Consider the following 14,874-nt stretch of genomic DNA (forward strand, 5'->3'; position numbering starts at 1 on the left):
ACTTCCCTTCAATAAAGCTCTCACTGACGTTCTTCCAGGGGCAAAGGCTAAACCTTGTACTGGGGCTCCTATGCACTGCAAGAATGCCAGTCGCCATCATCCCACCCCAGGAAGGAACCTGACCTTCCTCCCCTGAGTCTAGAGGTATAGGCCTCAACAGTCAAAGTATCCCCAGGAATCCAAGAGGATGGAACTTTTGAGAAGCAACGTTTCTCATCCACCAGCTTGGCCTTGCGTTTGGTAAACTTTGCGTGTCTCTTGGGCTGATATTACCATGCACTATTGGACTCTGTTGCTCGGCTACTCCCCATGCTTCCTGAAGAGGGCCACACTATGCTTAAACAAGCTGTGGTGGACGGTTTGGGCAAAGCGAAGTTTGCTATCGGGTGTGGGCTGGACACCACAAACTCCCTAGGCTGGGCCGTGGCTCTGCCTAGGGTGGTGCGCTGTCGCCACTCTTGGTTGTGGGCCACTGGGTTTTCGTGGGGTGAGCAATCGTCCATTATTGACACGGATGGCGCATGCTTGCTTGGCGACAACGCAGATACACTGCTTAAGATTTTTTTGGGAAAGCCTAACCATTGCCAGGTCCATGGTGCCTTCCTAATCACAGCAGCAGTGATTTTGTCCCTTCCGCAGTCTGCACCAATGGACGTTCGCAGTATCAGCCGGCTCGGGTCTCTTCTTGCCCTAGACTCTGGATGGTAGCGTTTAACTTGCAGGAAGATTATTTTCACATTCCTGTCCTGCAAGTCCAGATGTTACCTGTGGTTCACAGTAGGCCAGAAGCATTTCCAGTTCACTGTTTCCCTTCAGCCTCACCAGTGCCCCACAGGTGTTAATGAAAGTGATGGCGGTGGTTGCAGCTCACCTCTGCTGGTCAGGGGTTCCAGTCCTCTGTTCCCCGATGATTAGCTGCTGAAAGCAGGCTCGCCTCAGGCAGTTGTCACCCAGCTCTAGATTATGGCGAACCTCCATCCGCTGGGGGTCACATCTGACTCCGTCTCAGCTGCTCTTTTTCATTGGAGCTATTCTGGATACAGTGCAGTTCCGTGCCTACCCTCCGGAGCTAAGAGTCCAGGATATTTGAGCTATGATCTTGTTTCATCCTCTATGCTGGATTTTGGTGAGACTGGCTCTGAGGCTGCTGGGTCTTCTGGCGTAGGTGGGCTCTGTAGTAGGACCCAATGTCCCAGGTGGCATATCGGGGTTTTAGCATCCCATAACCTGGTCCAGTTTTCAACAGCGGTAGCAAAAGATGTGCGTTTTGTGGGTAAAGAACCGCCACTGGGCCAGCGGAAGACCCCACTTTCTTCCCAAACCAGAGCAGACAGTGGTGATCAACACATCGCTTCTGGGTTGAGCGGCCACTTGGGAGAGGTGGATATCCGGCAGAGTCCCAGCTTCATGTCAATCTTCTGGACCTGAGAAAGATTCACTAGTTATTAATGGCCTTCCATCCATCCATCAAAAGATGGCTGGTTCGGGTGTTAGGCGACATCACTACTGCCATGTGATATTGCCACACGGCAGGGCTGACCAACAGCTGCTGATGCCGTGCAGATCACGAATGACGCCTATGTCGTGAGGTTGCGCAAGGAAGTAATCACTTCTGCCCATTGGGGTTTCCAAAGCGGCTCTCGCTTGGAGACTCATTCTTTTTGTGCTGGAACCCAGGGCTCTTGTACATCTGTCCACCGATACGGCTTCTACCCTGAGATCTCAATAATACTGGGCCCAAGTCATCCTAGTGGCTCCAGGCTGCCCAAAGAGTGTTTTGGTATCCCAAACTCTTGATCAGGAGCAGCCGTCTGCAGATCAGGCTGTCTCTCTGGGAGGACTTTCTGTTGCAGCCGAACATACACGTGCTCCACCTTCATGCGTGGTAAATAAGTGGCGATGGTTAAAGGCCTTTAATCTGCCTCCCGAGATCAGTGATGTCCTCTTGGCCAGGAGGCGTCACTCAACGAAGATATAAGCCTGCTGTTAGGTCAAATCTTTGGTTTGGTGCAACTCTCATGGTGTTGACCGCTTGTCGGATGTTTAAATGTTTGTGCTGTCTTTAGCTGGACAGAGCAATTCCCTGGGCACTGTTAAAGCTAACCTTTCAGCCATATCTGGTATTTTGTGGGTGCCAGATCAGCCCTTATTGTTTAAAGTCACCGTTTGTGACTTGTTTTCTTAAAGTCTTACAACATTTGTTCCAGCTTATCCCTTTAATCATCCCTCGATGGGACCTTAATTTGGTCCTAACGCTTCTCGTGTTCCCTGTTAAAGCCCCTCCACAGCTGCCTAATCAGGCTTCTGATTTTCAAGACTGACTTGGTGACCGTTGCATAATCCTTGATGATCAGTAAGTTTCAAGCTCTGTTAACCCTTGGTACACCAGCTTTTACCCAGACAAACTGGTTCTGCGGACATGTCCCTCCTTTTTTTGCCAAAGTGGTCAAATATCTTCCATGTTGGCTAGAACATACACATGCCCAAAACTTTCGCCCCGCCTCCTCCTGGAGAGTCTACCGCATGAGCCCAAAGAGCGCTCCTTTTTCCGCATCAAACACACCAAAGACCATAGTGTGGAACATCAGCTCTTCATTTGCTTACCTGGAGCAAAAAAGAGCAAGACAGTGCAGCAACGGACCATCTCTCGATGGATTATACTCTATATCAAGATCTGCTACACATTGGCTACGAAACAGCCTTCTCGGTGCTTGTAAGCCCATTCTACCAGGTCAAAGACTGCCACCACTGTGTTAGCTCTTGCGCTATCTGTTCTGGACATCTGTGCAGCTGCTACGTGGGCGTGCCTCCACACGTTAATGAAGCACTATGCTTGAACAGTCTGGTCCGTGTGACTGGCATTTCACCCATTCTGTCCTCCAGCACACCCTGGTTTGGGTTGCAGACTCACCCCCAGGGCGGTAGTGCTTTAGTTTCTATTGTAGGGTGAGGAATCTACAGCTAGATGTCTCGGAACAAGTTATTTACCTTTTTAATAAAGGTTTATTTTTTTATTTTTTCTGGATCCTACCTAATCTGCAAAATGGGCTCTTCATCCTAATATCCTGTTAGATTGTCATGAAAAACAGTTGGCATTTAGCCTGGGTCACTTATGACACAGCCAATCAATGCCACATACCTGCATGCAAGGTACTACTGACCAAGATTTTTCAGATCCAGTATGACGCTTGGGGAATATTATATGGTGAGAAATGTGGTCAGGCTCTGTACCAGAAAATCATTACTGAAGGTACGTAACTTGTTCTTTAAGCCGATTTAGTCTTGGGTATATGCAGTGATGTTGTATAGCCCCCTGCACAATCATTCTTCTCAAAGCTGGTTCAGCTAGATTGTATATAGAAAATGTTCAAATGTCAGTTCAAACAAATTATTTTTTTGAGATTTTTGAATTTGACAATTTTAAGATTGTCTAGCGCTTCCATTGAAATTTGTCTTATCGTTTCATGTGAAATGTAATCACACATCTGTTGCAACAGTGTGTACTGTCTCAAATTTAAACTGCATTAAATATGCATTCCTGTACCAGGAGGTTCTCATACTAATCCAGGTTGCAGAGCAGTGTTGATGCATTGTCAATGGTGGATTTTGCAGTGCCCTCTGTTTTCTCGTAAAATACCAGGAAAAATTCCCGAAAACTTGTGGTTTACCGTGCATTTATCAGTTTTTATAGTCCACTAACTTGCATCCCATTTCCTAATATTTGTGTATTTTACTTATTGTGTTTTAGACTAGATAGTAGTAAAATTCTCCCCTTCAAATAGAAATGTCTATCAAGTAACTTATGATCAAATCAAAAGTAGCTTTATTCGATTTAAATTGTAAATCATAAAAGCACAGTTTATCGCATAGTATTTCAAGCACTTGTGGATGAATTATATTGATTTGCATTATTAGTTTTGTCAATTGATCTGTGATTATAAGCTGAGTCTAAATGCGCTTGGTCTGTGCAGTATTGAGGTGCTGTGGTGGTGGTAGGGAATGTCTGAAAATGTAGTCTTCATAGGAACATTCTAAAGTCAAACAATTCCATTATTTTGGATGTCAACTGTTGGGCTAAAAAACCTGAGTCTGATCAAATTGTTTTCGTTAAAGGTGATGGAGCAAAAAGAACATAAATTGAACAGCAAAGTGATTGACCCTAAAAGAGCCAAAGCGATGAAAACAAAAGAACCAGTGAAAAAAGTATTTGTTGGAGGCCTTTCCCCCGATACACCTGAAGAGAAAATAAGGGAATACTTTGTTACCTTTGGAGAGGTATGTGATCAAGGAGAATGTTCAATCAGTAACATTTGTAGTTGTCTATTTCCACATTGCCCAAAAACAAGTGAACTGAAGTTTCTGCTGTTGAAGTCTCCCTTACAGAAAGCCTTTAGCTGTTGTGGACAAAACCAATGCAATATGCTTTGGGTCAACCCATTGCTTACCATTTATTGGCTTGTCAATCTCATTTGCTTGATTCCCATTCTTTTGGTGTCTTCTGGAGCATGGCTTCTTTACCATCCTTTTAATAGGATGACACGTGCTTCTGTGGGAGCCCATTTTCTTTTGCGGTTTCCAGTTTTCCCCTTGCATCCCTGCCAAAGCATTGACTCATACACTCCTGTTGTGATTTTTAAAATAAGTTTATATTTTTTAATTGCCTGGTAGCTTCAGTATGCTACTCCTTCATATTTAATGTGCTTTCAAGATAGCTATAGCTGTCAAAAGGCAGACCTAGTGTTTTAGTGGGCTTTAGGGCGGGCACTTAATTATGATTAGATCTTGGTTGTCTTCCTCAGGTGACTGCTCTGGACTAGATTACTTTTCTCCCTTTTCGTGAAACTTGCAATTTGAATGTGTTGCATCTTTCCACTGCCTACTTCATGGGACTCCTTTTAGATCTTAGCTGTAATCATTAAATAACCCCTGCTAACACTTTAAGGCCTAGCAGTCTCATATTTTGGCTTTACCAATGCTTAAAGAATTGCAGTTCAACAACCACTAACCACTTGCATAACCAAATTAAGTGCATTCCAATGCTTTTTTCGATATTGCTTTTCAGCTGCCCTGGCTTTAAAACCAGTGAGTTAAGCAGTAAAAGGTCATAGTGCTGCCGCTGTTGTGCCCCATTCATAGTCCGCAGCTGGAGAAACCGCACCATAGCTATGTTCAGGAGGTGTAGCTTTTCACATTCAAGCACCTCTCAAAACAAGTTTGCACGAAAGATGCATTGACTGAAGCCCAGATTTGTCATAGGCTAGTGCCACTGATTTATAAAAGGGAGTCCAATTCACTTTTTAGGTTTTTAGCTCCGTAGTCTTGACGCCCTCTCAGGCTGTCCATTATCAGGATAGTGTTAGGCGTGGCATATTAAGGCGTACACCATTTGTTGAATGCTTCTTGTTATCTTAAGTTGAGTAGTTCAGCTAGCACACAAGCAGTCGTGGGAAGTAAATCTAGATTACGACTACACTGCAGTGTTTTATTTGAATGTCTGCTCTAAGAAAAGGTGCAAATAAGTATTGCACATGTGTCACTACTGGTAACCTGGGGCATCAGGGGGTTATTGGGCCTTAGTTCACTTCTGGTGTTCTGGGTCCATAGTACTACTGAACCCCAAACAGGATAACCAAGGCTTTCTCAAGCAGAGTGACGTTGGTGAGACATTCAGAATAGTTTACATAATATCAACTAATGAGATCAATGTTTGGTCCGTGTTTTACGTTACCAAAGAAAAGTATTTAAATACACATGAAAACATAGTACACATGAGATTGAGATACGCAGTGAGAAACCGAAGTCTCAAGAACCCTCTGGGCCAGAGTTCTAACCACAAACAATATTATAGCACGTAGATGCTAAAGCACTTTAAAAACAGTTAACATTGCATTTTACAGACCATGTTGCATAGGGTTTCTCTTCAAAGCTAGGGATGTTGTGCAAATACTTGTATTGGAGTGGTTTCAGCAGTTAATATGAAGTACAATGTTCCTAGTCCACCCCCTGCTCGTACACCCAAAGCAACTAAAATATCCACCCTTACTTTTTGAGGGCACCGCTCTGCTGATGTTGGATGTCCGATTAGGAGTATCTGTTGTCTTGGCGCATTTACTGGAGTTCCATTAGTTCAGTAGCTACTGGGTAGCTGTAGGCGGTTAGGGGTTGGCCCTGATTCCATTCCACCCCGTTGCACTCTGATCACACAAGTGGGTTGGGGCCTGTACCACAGAGCCCACTGGTCAGACTAGGTTTTTCTAATAGGATAATCATGAGGACAATCTACTTGTTACTGGTAGTGCTGGCCAAGCAAGGATCGTGCAGAGACTTTTTCTGGGGCAGGGACTACATATGGGTTCGAGGCATGTGGGCTGCTGAAGTCATATCTGTGCATAGATCGCCGCCTAGTGGTGGGTCCGGATGATTGCACATTGTTGTCCTGTAAGAGTCTTCGAAGTATCACGAGATAGGTGGCTCCTCCCCTGGACTACAGTGCGCATGGGCATCCTCTCCATCCTTAGATTGTTTTTTTCTGCCATTGGGTTCGGATGTGCTTATCTTAGCTCAAGTTAGGAAAATTTAGTTTAAGGCCAAAAGGCCTTTAGTTCTCGTCGGTACTGTTCCCGTTCGGTATCGACCAGTTTCTTTAGTGCTTTAGCACCTTCTTCAAGCTTTTCGGATCCGCTTGGTCCGAACATCGAACTTCGATCGACGATGGAATCGAGAACTCCCTTCAAGAGATGTCCTTTATGCCACGCGAAATACCCACACATCGACGTCCACCCGGTATGCAACAAATGTCTCTCACCGGATCACGATTAGTCGAAATGTATGGCCTGCGCCCGGTTCCGCTCGAAGAAGACTCTCCGGAATCGACGGGCAGCGAGATTGGAGCGTCGAAGACTTAGACTCCAGCCCCGCTTCCGAACACGACTCACGATCGGAAGACGACGATGAGGTGATCTTTCAGGGAGAAGAAGTCGTCGAAGAGGTAGGAGACTACGATGAGGCCCTTGGGGCCGAGGAAGATAGCTCCAGCGAAGAGCTAGGCCAACCCGTCGATACGGAGGCCGAAAAACTAAGTCGTCATAAGGCTCAGGTCGAGGGATCGCCTACGGGCCTTACCCAAGATCGATCTCACGGTTCTTCGGCCCCGCCTCCAGGCCCGGCCTTGAACATTTCACAGGCGCCATTAGTATCGAAGACGACTGGATTCCCTTCAGCGAAACAGTCTATCGCACCGGTTCCATCGAAACCGAAAGTGAAAATGGTTGCTATCGGCTCGAAGGCCTCAAAACCCTCCACTCCTTCGACGCCGGCAAAGGTCATCGGCTCCGAACGCGCCAAAAGAGATTTCTGCGCCGAGCTCACTGCAGCGGATACGGGCGCCAAGCCGAAGAAGAAGGCCCTCGGTCCCCACACGGCGCCTCGGCCTCTGGCACCGAAGATTACGGCCCAAACCACCAAAGTCAAGGTGGCCCACCCGTCTGCGTCGACGTCGAAGACGGCGGCGCCTGCCAAGTCATCGACTCCGAGCGTCGAGACCTCCCTTCGGATCGACGACCCAAAGACTGCAAAAAAGTCAGATGCCGCTTCGACGCCTACCTCTAAGGTGCCGATCGGTTCCAAGGCGCCATCTGCGCTCACCGTGCAACATGTCTCAGAATCGTTGCAACGCATCAGGGACCGGGCAACCCTCCACTCTACGTCGGGCCCCGAAACGCACAAGGCCGCAAAATCACACTCGGCGCCGGCGAACATCACGTTTGGATTGCCGCCACCCACGGCGCCGAAAATGTTCGAGATTCGGACATGTGACGCCAAACACAGTCCCTATCCACTGGACAAACCGATATCGAGCCTTCACAGGCACACTTTATCGACGCCGACACTGGTAGGTTGATGCTCCGCAAGCGGAAAATCACGCCAGAGAGGGGATTGGACTCCTACAAAATTCCTCTAAAACACAAATTGCCGGCAGGATCAGAACCAGTGCTTCATGAACACTTTCAACCCTTCCATCAGGATCCACCGTCCTTTTCTCCTACGCATTCAGAGGCAGACGCAGGAGAGAACTATGTAGGGGATGATACCACCTACCCTGGGGATATCGATCCTGATGATCACTTGCAAGACCCAGATCAGGCATGGGATGACCCCACCGACCAGGGTACCGCACCAGATGCTCCTGACACGCAGCTTTATAATATAAAGACATCTCCCACAGAGGACATTGCTGCCTTTAATGCCCTCATAGAACGGGCTGCTGGCAATCATGGGAGTGGAACTCCATTCTGACACTGTAGAAGAAGAGTTCTTTGGACACTTTCGCCTCCTCTGAAAAAACTGTCAAAACTCTGCCAATGTTAAAAGGAGTTGTAAAACCTGCGAAAGAAATTTTTAAAGAAACAACCAGGGCACGGGTGTTGAACCCCAGAATCGAAAAGAAATACAAGCCTGCACCCGGAGACCCTATGTACATTAGGGGTCAGTTACCTTTAGACTCCATGGTTGTTGCTAATGCTCGCAAAAGAGCCCACTCACAAACAACGGGTGATGCTCCTCCCCCAGACAAGGAGTCCAAAGTGCTGGAGACATCAGGCAAACGGATTGCAGCGCAAGCGGCAAACATCTGGCGCATTGCCAACACACAGGCACTCCTGGCCCGTTATGATAGGACACACTAGAATCACTGCTACAACATTTGCCAGATGAATACAAAGAGGCTGCGGAGCTCCTTATCAGAGAGGGACAACTCCTTACCAATGCGTCCATCAAATGCGCACTGGACGCAGCCGACACTGCGGCGAGGGCAATCAACACAAGCGTCATGTTGAGGAGGCACACATGGTTGAGAATCTCAGGCTTCAAGCCTGAGATTCAGAACAATATCTTAAATCAACCGGTCAACCCAGACTATTTATTTGGCCCTGAGGTTGACACTACCCTCGAACAAATTAAGAGACACTGAAACTGCAAAATCAATGGGGGCTCTGCAGTCGCAGCAGTTTCGTAGTGGCTCCTTTCGTCGCCCCGGCAATAGAGGAGCAGCTAGAGGTCAGGGGTCCCAGCAACAGTACAATAAAGGGGGCACACAAAGTAGCTATGATAAAACCACCAGAGGTGGATATCGTGGATCCAGCACCAAAGGCAGAGGACGTGGGTACGGCAACACCAGGTCCTCCCCCAAAAACAAACAGTGATGCCCTCTCCCTGCCCCCCAACCACATAACACCTGTCGGGGGGAGACTCCAACGGTTCCTGTCAGTCTGGAAAACCATCACCACAGACAGGTGGGTCAGGGACATTATCCAGCACTGTTACTGTCTCGAATTAACGTCCACTCCACCCAACATACCGCCAAAGCACCGTCCTATGTCCGTAGAGCACTTGGCAATATTGCAGCAGGAATTGCGAAGTATGCTGCAAAAAGGTGCAATAGAGGTCGTGCCCGTCAACCGACAGGGGTGTACTCTCTGTACTTCTTAATCCCAAAAAAGGATGGTTAGCTCAGACCTATACTAGACCTGAGACCCCTCAACCACTACATTCTCTGAGCATTTCCATATGCTCACCCTACAGCAGGTTCTACCGCTACTCAGTCAGGGAGACTTCCTAGCCATACTGGACTTGAAAGATGCGTATTTCCACATACCCATACACCCATCACACAGGAAATATCTCAGGTTCACTATTCAGGGGCTTCACTATCAGTTCAAGGTTCTCCCCTTCGGAGTAACAGCACCCAGGGTCTTTACCAAGTGCCTAGCAACAGTGGCTGCACATCTACGAAGACAACACATTCACGTCTTCCCTTACCTGGACGACTGGCTTGTTCAGGCAAAGTCAGCCCAGCAATGTGCCAGCCACATGTCCCTCACCATTCACCTTCTTCACAGTCTGGGATTCTCACTAAATTACCCAAAATCGCATCTACAACTCGCGCACGTACAACAGTACCTTGGCGCGACCATAAACACTCTGGCAGCCACAGCTCAGCCAAATTTAGTGAGGATCAACAGCATGCAACTGCTGATCTCAAAGTTCAAACCTCAACACTCCCTTCCTGCGCGAGTGTTCATGCAGTTGATGGGCATGATGGCCTCCTGCATTTTCATAGTCCCGCACGCAAGACTACATATGCGCCCGCTTCAGGAGTGCTTGGCACGTCAATGGAATCAGGCTCACGGACAATTGAAAGACCTAGTGTTGGTGAGCGGTCGGGCATACAACTCTCTGCATTGGTGGAATCCACAAAACCTTTGCAAGGGCCGACCGTTCCAAGAGCCTGTTCCACAAATAATACTGACAGCGGACGCCTCTCTCCAGGGTTGGGGAGCTCATGTACTCCATTACACAGTGCAGGGACTATGGACGACTCAGCAAAAGAAGATGCACATCAACGTTCTGGAACTGATGGCAATCTTCCTACCCATGAAGGCATTCAAAGTACACTTGTGCAACAAAGTCGTGTTGATCCGGACGGACAACCTGACTGCCATGTACTACATACAGAAGCAGGGAGGAACGCACTCTCCACAGTTGTCTCATCTGGCTCAGAGCATGTGGAAGTGGGCCATTCAGAGGAACATATTCCTCATGGCGGAACACCTCCCCGGCAAGGACAACCAGATGGCGAATCTGCTCAGCAGACACAGCCACCAGATGCACGAGTGGGAGCTACATCCGTCAGTACTCCAACCGTACTTCCAACAGTGGGGTCATCCAGAGATAGACCTATTCGCCACAAACAAACGCAAAATGCCAAAGCTTTGCCGCCAGGTTCCCACATCCGCAGTCACAGGGCAATGCGATATGGATGAACTGGTCCGGCAGATTTGCGTACGCTTTTCCCCCAGCGCCATTAATACCGCTAGTGGCACGCAAACTGCGACAACACTCACGCTCATCCTAGTTGCTCCCACATGGGCACGCCAACCATGGTACACCACCTTTCTAGAAATCTCCGTGGTGCCGCATCAAAGGCTGCGGATCAAACACGCACTTTTAACGCAGAACCATGGCGAAATTCTGCACCCAGATCTGCAACAGCTGAACCTGGCAATCTGGCTCCTGAAGTCTTAGTTTGGCTACCTAAACCTGCCACCTGAATGTATGGACATCATCAAGGAGGTCAGAAGACCCACTACCAGAGCTTGCTATGCGGCTAAATGGAAGAGGTTTGTCATTTACTGCAACAATGACATTAACCCGCTGGACGCATCCATTCAAAACGTCATCTGTTACCTCTTACACTTATACCGATGCAATCTGGCATACAACTCCATACGTATCCATTTAACCGCGATAGCAGCCTATCTTCAAAACAGGCAGCACCTCTCTTTATTCAGAGTGCCTGCCATCAAAGCCTTCTTGGAGGGACTCAAACGAGTAATTCCCCCAAGACACCCACCGGCGCCGGTGTGGAACCTCAATGTGGTCCTCACCAGATTAATGGGTCCACCCTTCGAACCTCTCCACTCATGTGAGATTCAATTCCTCACCTGGAAAGTAGCTTTCTTAGTGGCAATCACTTGGTTAAGGAGAGTTAGTGAACTCCAGGCACTAACCATTCAAGAGCCATTCATACAAGTTCACGCGAACAGAGTTGTACTACGTACCAACCCCAAATTCATGCCCAAAGTGATATTGCAGTTCCACTTGACTATTGAACTGCTTGTTTTCTTTCCGAGTCCACAAAATGTCGCAGAGAGAATGCTCCATACACTAGATGTAAAGAGGGCCCTCATGTACTATATAGACAGAACTAAGGACTTTAGGAAAACCAAACAACTTTTCGTTGCCTTTTCCCCACAACGCAAGGGCAACGCCATTTCCAAAGCAGGGATAGCCAGATGGATCGTTAAATGTATTCAAATTTGCTATCAAAAAGCTAAACGCACATTAACGATTCCCCCACGAACCCACTCAACACGAAAGTTAGGGGCGTCCATGGCTTTCCTAGGAAACATTCCTTTACAGGAAATCTGTAGAGCAGCCACATGGTCCACTACACATACATTTACCAAACGCTACTGCGTAGATGTACACTCAAAACAGCAGGCAGCTGTAGGACAGGCTGTTCTCAAAACTCTTTTTCAGACTGCTGCAGCTGGCACGAGCAGCCGCCGCTAATGGAGGGACTGCTATATAATCTATGCACAGATATGAATTCAGCAGCCCACATGCCTCGAACTGAATATGCTACTTACCAGTGTGCATCTGTTCTTGGCATGTAGGGCTGCTGACATTCATATCGCCCACCCTCCCACCCGGCGCCTGCAGCACTCAGAATTACTGTATAGCATGGTCATCACTTACTGTATCTACTCCATCACTGCCACAATGGCGAAAAACAATCTAAGGATGGAGAGGATGCCCATGCGCACTGTAGTCCAGGGGAGGAGCCACCTATCTCGTGATACTTCTAAGACTCTTCTAGGACAACAATGTGCAATCATCCGGACCCAACACTAGGCGGCGACATGCACAGATATGAATGTCAGCAGCCCTATATGCCAAGAACAAATGCACACTGGTAAGTAGCATATTCATTACCGAAAGTACCCGCAGATTCCCACAACACGGGAGGGATCAGAGTTGAGTTGTGAGCAGTTTTAGACAGTCTCCTTGTGTTCAATAGTAGCTTCCATAAACCTCAGACAGCTCTTTCGCTGGTGGAGTGTCTGACAAATTGAAGCCCAGCTGCTTCTGTCACTGGCAAATCCCTTTCACTGGTAGTCGGTCACGGACGTTCTCAAGTTCAAACTCCAATCCTGGATATGAAAAGAGATTCCCGGATCCCTCATTCCTTGATTACCACTTGCAGGTGCCTTGTCTGAAAAAGAACAGACTTGCACAACCATCTAGCCAATGAGGCCAAAGTTTTATCAATCCCTGATTGACCTGCTAATCCAATCAGGCGGTCTGATGCATTTTCATCCTGAGGCATATTTCCTGCATGTGATCAGTCCCTATGAGGACTTTTAAGCTTGAAAGGTTGGTGTGTTGTCCCTTTTCTTATTTTACTGTATGTAAGAGAAGTTGGCCTTTATGCCTCCATGGTCTGAGCAATGCTGACGCACTGCAGTCACTGCTAGCTGTGTTCTGTGTGTGCCTGACTTCACTCTGTTAGCTAAAACTGCTCTCTTTCCAAGTTTGCAGGAAGCACATTGGTCCGATTATGGTAATCAAACCCTCATTTGTATTCAGATTGCCCTTCTGTGAATGGGAGAAAAGTGTAATTCTTTTTTCAGACATTCCAGGGCTTGGCGTGGAAAGTGCAATTGCCAACGTTGTGATTTAAATTGGTGATTTTTTTTTTATTTTTTTTTAATCTCAATCTTTTAACATTTCCTTGTAAAGTGGTGTAAATGTCCAGAAAAAGGTACATATGTGAAATAAGTAAACATTGTGTGCTATTGAAGTATTTATTTTGTTTTTCTAGGTGGAAGCTGTAGAACTCCCCATGGACAACAAGACTAACAAAAGAAGGGGTTTCTGTTTCATCACATTTAAGGAGGAGGAAACTGTTAAGAAAGTTATGGAAAAGAAGTACCACAACGTTGGCCTCAGTAAAGTACGTTTTATCAGTAAATGTATACCTGTACCCTATTTCAAGTCACTTGTAAGGACTGCACAAAGACCCAAAAAAGGCCAAATTGCACTGGTGCGAACAATTAAGGAGTTCAAAAACTCTTCCTACTTTCTCGAAATTTACATGTGATCGTTCTAAATTTAGTTTCATGAAATCAAACGTGCGTTGGTGTTAACTAGTCACGTAATTGCATCTTTCTAAATTTCCATCTTTTGAGAGAAGCAGAGGTATAGAGGGTATGTATTCTGCGTGTGTAACCTGTATATTAAATAGTAAACCTGCTTTTCCCTGCTAATCAAATCACCTTTGAATCAGACTACCTGAAAAAGGGGGTGCCTATAAACAGGTTAACTCCAGTGTTTAAACTGGATATTTAGAATTAGATGGTGTTGCTACCAAACAGTGCAATGCTAATCTCTCATCCCCCCCCCCCCCCCCACCCCCCCCCCCCCTCTCCTCTTTCTGGGTTACAACCTGTATTTGGTAATACAATATTGTATGTATGTTAACATGCTTGGTTACGAATGAGTAGATTAGGGTTTTATGATTGGGATATGTATAGCAACCTTCCAGGAAGGTGATGATTTAATCTGGGGGTTGGCACAACTTCAGAAAGACTAATTTATTTAGTGGATTGATATGCATTTCAAAATCATTTGAATAGAAACGAAGTCTTTAAAATGATGTATTTTGTCCACACAGTGTGAAATCAAAATAGCAATGACAAAGGAACAATACCAGCAGCAGCAGTGGGGACCTGTAGCCGCTGTTAGAGGTGGATTTGCAGCGCGAGCTCGTGGAAGGGGAATGCCAGGTGGAATAGGAGGTAAAGAATCAACTATTCTAGTTTTTCTTTCTTTGAATATATATATATATATATATATATATATGTGGTAGATCTGTTTATCTGGTTTAGTGCTTAAAGCAGCCTTTCATTTTGATTTTACAGGTCCCAGTCCGGGCTGGGGCCAAGGATACAGCAATTACTGGAATCCAGGCTATGGCAGTTACGGATATGGCAGCCAAGGATATGGAGGCTATGGTGGTTATGACTATACTGGCTACAACAACTACTATGGCTATGGGGATTATAGTAGTGAGTATCACACTTTTCTATGGTAGTTTTACCTACACTGTACAACTTCTTATAATCGGGAAGTGCCTCCTAGGCAAATGGAATGGCGGACCCAAATAAATTCTTTTAATGGGTGTATGCATCTTGCATGGTCATATTGAAAATCAATTTTTCAATATGATCTTTCTAGTCTGCTGTTCGTCAG

At 46.6% G+C, this 14,874-nt stretch overlaps 1 protein-coding gene across 6 annotated transcripts in view; it reads left to right on the forward strand.

The window, feature by feature from the left end:
- The window catches only part of HNRNPD (heterogeneous nuclear ribonucleoprotein D), a 54,063-nt gene that overhangs the window by 20,507 nt on the left and 18,682 nt on the right, over nt 1-14,874 (forward strand). For all 6 annotated transcript variants that reach the window (XM_085641238.1, XM_085641242.1, XM_085641241.1 and 3 more), the window contains exons 3-6: nt 4,114-4,275; nt 13,445-13,576; nt 14,297-14,420; nt 14,544-14,690. In XM_085641238.1, coding sequence (XP_085497364.1) covers nt 4,114-4,275; nt 13,445-13,576; nt 14,297-14,420; nt 14,544-14,690 — 565 coding nt within the window. The remainder of the gene's footprint in view (nt 1-4,113; nt 4,276-13,444; nt 13,577-14,296; nt 14,421-14,543; nt 14,691-14,874) is intronic.

This window comes from Triturus cristatus, chromosome 2_2, assembly GCF_964204655.1.
Source record: "Triturus cristatus chromosome 2_2, aTriCri1.1, whole genome shotgun sequence".
Lineage (NCBI taxonomy): Eukaryota > Metazoa > Chordata > Amphibia > Caudata > Salamandridae > Triturus > Triturus cristatus.